Consider the following 8,379-nt stretch of genomic DNA (forward strand, 5'->3'; position numbering starts at 1 on the left):
GCAGTTAGCCTAACATCTGTTATAGGGAAAATGTTAGAAGTCATTATTAAAGAAGGTCTAGCGAGGTATTTGGATAAATTCAAGGCAAATAGGCAGAGACAACAAACTTTTGTGAAAGGGATATCACGTTTAACCAACTTATTAGAGTATTTGAAGGAGTCACGCATGCTGTGGATAAAGGAGAACCAGTGGATGTAATGTACTTAGATTTCCAGAAGGCATTTAATATGGTGCCACATCAAAGGTTATTGCAGAAAATAAAAACTTCTTGCTATAGAGCATAACACATTGTCATGGACTGAAGACTGGCTAGCTATCAGGAAACAGAGTTGGCATAAATAGGTTCTCCTGATTGGAAGGATGTTATGAGTGGAGTGCTGCAGGGATTAGTGTTAGGGCCTCAACTTTTCACAATTTACATAAATGACTTGGATGAAAGGGACTGAAGATATGGCTGCTAAACTTACTAATGACACAAAAATAGTAGGAAAGTAAGTTTTGAAGAGAACATAAGGAGGCTCAAAATGGACATAGGTTAAGTGAATGGGCAAAATCTGGTAAATGGAGCATAATGTGGACAAACGTGAAATAGCTCATGTTGGCAGGAAAAATAAAAAATAAACTTATGGTCTAAATCATCAGAGACTTTAAAGCTCTGAGGCGCAGAGGGATCTGAGTCTCCTAGTGCATGAATCACAAAAGGCTAGTATACAGGTACAGCAAGTAATTAGGAAAGTGAATAGAATGTTATCATTTATAATGAGGGGAATTGATTACAAAACTGGAGAGGTCATGCTTCACTTGTACAGGGCATTGGTGAGACCACACCTGGCTTATTTTGTACAGTGCTGATCTCTTTATCTAAGGAAAGATGTAAATGCATTAGAAACAGTTCAGGGAAGGTATACTAGACTAATTTCTGGAATAAGTTTATTGTCTTATGAGAAAGTGTTGGAGAGGTTAGGTTAGGCAGGTTGATGAGATCAATCTTGACGTTATTGAATGGTAGAGGGGCCGAATGGCCTACTCCTGCTGCTAATTTGTATGTTTTTATATACAACCCAGGTGGTGGGATATTAGAGCAATGTAGACCCCCAGAGGTTTGGGAGGAGTGTTAGATTGCCACATTGTGGAAGCATCAAGCTGATTTATTGCCCAGGCTTTCATTGATATTTGAAATGTTACAATTAGGAAGAAGTAGGAATCCAGTGTATCCAATTGTAGGATTAAAGATAGAATTCACATTATTGCTCAGATGGAATATTGTGTATTGTTCTGGGTGCCACACTACAGGAAGGATGTGAATGTGTTGGACAGAGCGCAGCAGAAGTTTACAAGAATGGTTCCGGGGATGAGAAACTTTAGTTATGAGAATGGATCGGAGAGATTGGGATGATTCTTCTTCCAGAAATGAAAGCTAGGATGCGATTTGAGAGAGACATTCAAAATCATGAGGAGACTGAACTGAGTAGATTGGGAAAAACTGTTCCCGCTTGTAAAAAGACCAAGGACAAGAGGGCATAGATTTGAAGTGATTTGCAAAAGAAGCAAATGTGACGTGAGAAAAATCGTCAACGCAGCAAGTGTTTGGAGTCTGGAATGCTCTACCTGGATGTGTGTTGGAGGCAGTTTCAATCAAAATATTCAAGAGGGCATTAGATGATTACTTGAATAGAAACAACACGCAGGGTATGGGGAAAAGGCAGGCGAATGGCACTAAGTCATGATGCTCATTTGGGGAGCTGGAGCAGATTTGATGGGCCAAATGGCCTCCCTCTGTTCCGTAACAATTCTCTGAGTATGCAAGCCAGCTTGAATTCCTTTTTCTCCATTACGGTTATCCTTATTTCTCAAAATTCAAAGTTATTTGGGTCAATCAGCAAATTAGTTATATGCTGTAGGGCTGAAATGATTTTATGCTCGATATCTCATAGTATCTACAAAATGGTACTGCAGTGGGGAGCTCAAAGTGATTCAAAGGACAGTTAGATGTAACTCTGAGGGAAAGGAATGAGGACAAATGAGGAAGTGTAGGTGGTATCAGTCTATCATAAAGGAATGAGCTAGTGGCCTTTGGACCTAATCTTGCTCATGTTTAAAATTAAGGGATTTAATAGGGAAATACAGAGAAACCAGTTCCTCTGATGGGAGAATCAAGAACACAGGGACATCATCTATAACAAAAACAAGGTTAACCAGGAGTGAAATCAAGAAACAGTTTCCATGGAGAATGGAGATCTGGAACCCTGTCCCCCAAAATCCTGTGGATGTTGGTTGGGTGTCAAGTAGAGTTGTCAAAAGTGTGGTTGTTCAATCTGTTGGGGAAGGACATGGATTGATCTGGTGTGAAGGTGGGTAAATGGAGTTGAGATCCTGATTGGCCATGAGCTGACTAAATATTGGAGCAGTGTTGAAGGTCTGACAGGATCCCCTCTTCCCTCAAATGAATGTTTACAGCTTTGTAGAAGGGACGATTGTCGTGATAAGAGATGACTTATCGTTTCAATTTCAGGCTCCTTCCTCCATGAGGTCCATTGTGATGGCTGTTTGGCTTCTTACCATCGGCATTGGGAATCTCATCGTGGTGATGTTTGCGGAGAGTCCATTAATAACTGACCAGGTATGTGATCCACTGCAATGTAGTGATATGGAATGAGAAGACAATCCAACGCTGACCTGGGCAATTGGAACTAGCTTAATGGTAAAAACCAGGCAGCGTGGACAAGTTGGGCTGAAGGCCTGTTTCCATCTCATGTGAATGACTCTATGACCTGAGACAGGCCATTCAAAACAATGGGCAGCTAGTCTGAAAGCACAAGGTGAGCAGACAAGTTGAGAAATCCATAACCATCATTGAATTTTCCACTATCAACATCCTGGCGGTTACTGTTGACCAGAAACTGAACTGGACTAGCCGTTCAAGGACAGGTCAGAGGCTCAGAATCCTGTGACAAGTAACTCACTCCTGATTCTCCAAAGCCCGTCCATCATCTACAAAGCACAAGCCAGGAGTGTGATGGAATACTTCCCACTTGCCTGGATAGTTGCAGCTCCAAAAATGTTCAAGAAGCTCAACACCATCCTTTGCTCCTTGTCAAGTGTCTTGAATAATTTATGATTAAAACAGTAGTAATCTCAAAACCAAGGTCCTGCCTCCAGATTTTCGTGAGGCTACAGTCTTGTGACAACTTCAGTATGGGGAATGATATCTTGGTGGGGATGCCCCAATGTGCACGAGGCATTCGCTGAATGATGTCCCCCCCGCATCCTTTTCTCAACTGGGTCTCAAAAATCAGCCTGCCCACTCCTATCCAAGTGCAGTTTGGGCAACGTATTATCCCAGTCAGTTGTCTTGGTGACAATCCCAATTCTCCTATAATTATTAACTTCACTATCACATGTGGGGGCTGTTGTTTTAAGCAGTCACCCACCTACCGTATTATTGTGGGCGAGTTCCGGGGGGCTGGATGGAAGTTGCTGGGCTGAGCACCTCTTGTATTTATGTTCCACCCCCCTCACTAAAAACAGGCTTGGCAGTGGGGGGGGGGGCATAAATCCCATCCACCAGTCTCCACATCCCAATTTCCTATCCCCTATTTGTGTGTGGCACTGACATCCAGTGTAGATTGATGATGGGCCCCTGCTCTGAGTGTAACGCATGTTAATAGGTAAATCCTAGATATTAATTATGAAGTGGGGATGATGTGAGTTGTCTGATAGGCTTTTAAATGTGATAAATACATCACTTTAACCCAGGTCTTCTTTTAACCTGCAGCTTTAGTTTGGCTCCAGGTATTAAAATTAGTTTCCTATAAAGTTCACTAATGTTTGCTTGTAGCATCAGAAAATGCAGCATTTATGGGGACTATTTATCTAGTATTCTGCACAGGGCATGTGTTCTTCAGATTAACTAATGTGTGTAATGTTCTCTTTCTCTTGGGAACAGGCAGTGGAGTTCTTTGTATTCTCTTTGATCATGGGGCTGATTGCTTTGATTTTCATCATTACGGCAAGGTTTTATAAACATCACCCAATCGACACCAGGGACCCTTCCCTCAGTGAGCCTGACAAAGAAAATGAATCCGATGGACTGAACTCAGAGTGGAAGGCACCTCCATCTTATACAGATGAAGAGCACAAATCCGACAGGTAGCTCTTCAGAAAACAAGTGAGCCTCTTGTCCAGAAGGTGCCAAGCCAAAAGGACAGTGAGCAGAAGCAGCAAGGGTATGGGTATGTGTGTGTAGAAATTGCATCAGTATGTGTTTATGTGTTCTATTTGCATGCACATTACTTTCCATTTACGTTAGGTTAATTTTAAGCACTTATTTTAAACCGTTTATTGGCCTCAGGCAGCTCTCTTCTTTGATGTTGATGGGGATGTTGAATTGTGATGATATGGGATTTGGTAGAAGCTACCTCTACCTCAACACACCTCACAGCAGACCCTAACAAGTCTCCAAAGGAAAGTATGAGCTGCAGTGGAGGTGGGCAAACCCTCGAGCCACCTCCGCAATCTGACCTAGTTTGAAATGAACAATAAACTCAATGTGTGCAATAAAGTACAATTCGCTGGATATTCGAAATTACCTCATTTCCTTTTGACTGAAATCCTTATAAAGGAAAAAAAAGAAACCATTCCAGGCAAGCTGCCCTGTGGTTTTATGAATACCTCCTCGATAATCAACTCCGCAATCAATAGCACTGTATCTGCCCCTTCCCACTGTAAGTGAGGTGGTGCCTGGAGCAAAGCCACCTGAGATGTTTCAGTCAGGGGGTCACCACCTCAGAGAAGGTTTCTGTCAGAGCCGGCTGGACCCTGACTCAATTCCTGTTATGATAAACTCAAAAGAGTGTCTTTCCATATTGGTATTTGGGACTTTTTGCCCTGAAAAGTCTGAACCCAAAACTCTCCCTAACTGAGTTTTTCTTACATCATGCCTAGGTCTGTTCTGGATTCATTAATAAATATTTATTGCCACAATTAGCCAGCAACTTCATTCATTATTATTGTGCCATATAAGCAGAGTGATGGAAGGTGAACGAGATGGAGCTTGGTCATTTATTACCCATTCGTGCTTATGTGTCCAGAATGCTCCTTAAGTCTCTCAACCAATGACCATTACCAAGGGCTTTTCTATGCAATTATCTATGTTAGAATGCAAAAGCCTTTGTGTCTATCTATGTTTAGATGACTAGTTCTTTGGAAGCCCACTTAGCCAGCTCTCCTGTTAGCGCTAACCACTTAATAGGACCCCAACTTTATTGCCAATCAGAGGGCACCTCATTGGGATCGAAACAAGACTAAAACTCTTAATGTTATCTCGCATTTTCCTACAGAAAGGTTCCCAACTCCTCAGACTAACTGACAGTCCTCTGGAAACTGCAATCTCTGTCACCAGAGAGGTCGCATGCAACAGCAAGGCATCATCGAGTCTCTAGTTTTATTGCAGCAATTATTCTCATTGTGTCCAATACACATCAACAAAAGCTAGATGGACGCAAGAAGAGTGAAACTTGTTTAGGCAACATGGTGGCATAGTGGTTAGAACCGCTGCCTCACAGAGCAGGTTAAAGTCCAACCAATTTATTTGACAGTAAATATCACCTGATATTTTGATAGTGGCGTTTACTATCAAATAAACTGGTTAGACTTTAACCTGGCGTTATGAGACTTCTTACTGTATTTACCCCAGTCCAACGCCGGCATCTCCACATCATCACAGAACAGGGACAGGGGTTCAATTCCGGTCTTGGGTCACTGCCTGTGTGGAGTTTACACATTCTCCCCGCATTTGTGTGGGTTTCCTCCGGGTGCTCCGGTTTCCTCTCACAATCCGAAGATGTGCGGATTAGGTTGAGTGGCCATGCTAAATTGACTCTAGTGTCAGGGGATTAGGAGAGTATATATGTGGGGTTGTGGGGAGAGGGCCTGGGTGGGATTGTAGTCAGTGTAGGCTCAATGGGCCAAATGGCCTCCTTCTGCACTGTAGGGATTCTATGATTATGGACTGGTTCAATAAGCCTGGAGCATGTCCAAGCAGGACAACAACTCCCAGGTCAGGCAAAATGACAATGGGCAATATCTGAGCAAGAAATTTGAAACCTATTCCTTTTCTCTCAGTTGAGACATGATCGCTACTCAATGAAACATCTCTTGATACTATTGGCTCAAAATGTAACGAGGTAATAGGGCAACTTTGGAGATCTGATATCCACACATCTGTAAGAGCGTTTCTGAAATAGTCCAGAAGATATTAAAGTTGCAGGGCTATGGCACAATTTATCAAACACACATCACAGCAAGGCACAGGCCCAATGCAATAAATATCGTTCTCAGTTGTGTATTGTGTGTGATTAGCTCTGGGTGTGTGTCAGTCTATGTATATGTTGGTCGGTGAGTGAGTATATATGAGTGAGTTTATGTTTGTTAGGATGTGTGAGTGTATGTGTGTGAGAGTTGTGTGTGTGAGTGAGCCAGTATCTTTGTGTATGGTTGTGTAAATAATTCTGTGTATGTGTGTAAATATATATGTATTAATATGTGTATGTGAGTTTGTCTGTATCAATAATCTGGATACCATCAGCAACTGTGTTCCCGTCAGTCTGAACCAATCTCTGAATATATCATGTGAACGATGTGTTCATTGGCCAGTCCATATGTACTCCTTGTTGTTTAGACAAACACTTAACCATAAAATGACCAAAAAGACTGATGTACAATCACTGAATCACAGAATACTATAATGCAGAAGAGGCCCTTTGGCCCATCGAGTCTAACCGCCTAATCCCTCTTGCCAGCACTTGGCCCATAGCCTTGAACGTTATGGCGTGCCAAGTACTCACCCAGGTATTTTTTAAAGGAAGTGAGGCAACCCGCCTCCACCACCCTCCCAGGCAGCGCATTCCAGACCGTCACCACCCCCAGGGTAAAAAGACTTTTCCCCAAGTCTAAACCTCTCACCCCTCACTTTTAACTTGTATCCTGTCGTAACTGACCCTTCAACTAAGGGGAACAGCTGCTCCCTATCCATCTCATCCATGTCCCTCATAATCTTGAATACCTCAATCAGGTCGTCCCTCAGTCTTCTCTGCTTCAGAGAAAAGAAGCCAAGCCTATCCAACGTCTTTTTATATCTTAGATATTCCACCCCAGGCAATATCCTGGTGAATCTCCTTTGCACCCCTTCCAGTGCGTTCATGTCCTTCCTGTAATGTGGTGACCAGAACTGCACACAGTACCCTAGCTGTGGCCTCACCAAAGTTCTATACAACTCCATCATGACCTCTCTACCTTTGTAATCTATACCCTGACTGATGAAGGTGAGTGTGCCTATGCTTTTATCACCACCCTATTAACCTGCCCTTGCACCTTCAGCAATCTATGCACAAACATGCCAAGATCCCTTTGTTCTTTGGAACTTCCTAGTGTCAGACCTTTCATAGTATACTTCCTTGTCAAATTACTCCTTCCAAAGTGCATCATCTCACAGTTTCCAGGGTTAAATTCCATCTGCCACTTATCTGCCCACTTGACCATCTCATCTATACCTTCCTGTAACCCAAGACACTCAACCTCACTGTTAACCACCCGGCCAATCTTTGTGTCATCGGCAAACTTACTAATCCTTTCCCTACGTAGTCATCTATGTCATTTATATAAATGACAAACAATAGGGGGCCCTGCACTGACCCTTGTGGTACACCACTAGTTACTGGCCTCCAGTCTCTAAAGCATTCGTCTGTCACCACCCTCTGTCTCCTACTGCTAATAATGTGGATGTGCCGGCGTTGGACTGGGATAAACACAGTAAAAAGTCTGACAACACCAGGTCCAACCGATTTATTTGATAGTAAGCTCACAAGCTTTCGAGGGGACTCCCTCTTTGTCAGGTGAATGGAGAGTTCTGGCCTTGAACAGAGCATATAAAGCACAGACAGTTTACAGATTACTGATTAGAATGCAAATCTTTACACCTAACCTGCTGTTCAAGTCCTAAAGTGGCTGACAATGTGTGTGGAAGGAGCACTGTTCACAGGTTAAAGAGATGTGTATTGTCTCCAGACAGCACAGTGAGTGAGGTTTTGCAAACCCAGGCAAGTCACGGGGGTTACAGATAGTGCGACATGAACCCAAGATCCCTGCTGAGACTGTCCTCATGTGTGCGGAACTTGGCTATCAGTCTCTGCTCAGCGACTCTGTGCTGTCGTGTGTCGTGAAGGCCGCCTTGGAGAATGCTTACCCGAAGGTCAGAGGCTGAATGCCCGTGACCACTGAAGTGTTCGCCAACAGGAAGGGAACAGTCTTGCCTGGTGATTGTCGAGCGATGTTCATTCATCCATTGTCGTAGCGTCTGCAAGCCAATTATGCTACTGCTAA

General features: G+C 43.2%; 1 protein-coding gene across 1 annotated transcript in view; it reads left to right on the plus strand.

Moving 5' to 3' along the window:
* LOC145359203 (solute carrier family 15 member 1-like) overlaps positions 1 to 7,827 on the plus strand; it is a 125,709-nt gene extending 117,882 nt beyond the window's left edge. Inside the window, exons 21-22 of the mRNA XM_080213673.1 lie at positions 2,513 to 2,620; positions 3,947 to 7,827. Coding sequence (XP_080069799.1) covers positions 2,513 to 2,620; positions 3,947 to 4,153 — 315 coding nt within the window. The 3' untranslated portion in view covers positions 4,154 to 7,827. The remainder of the gene's footprint in view (positions 1 to 2,512; positions 2,621 to 3,946) is intronic.
* The last annotated feature ends 552 nt before the right edge of the window (positions 7,828 to 8,379 follow it).

The sequence above is a fragment of the Carcharhinus amblyrhynchos genome, chromosome 27, assembly GCF_965287045.1.
Source record: "Carcharhinus amblyrhynchos chromosome 27, sCarAmb.v2.hapA, whole genome shotgun sequence".
NCBI classification, from domain to species: domain Eukaryota; kingdom Metazoa; phylum Chordata; class Chondrichthyes; order Carcharhiniformes; family Carcharhinidae; genus Carcharhinus; species Carcharhinus amblyrhynchos.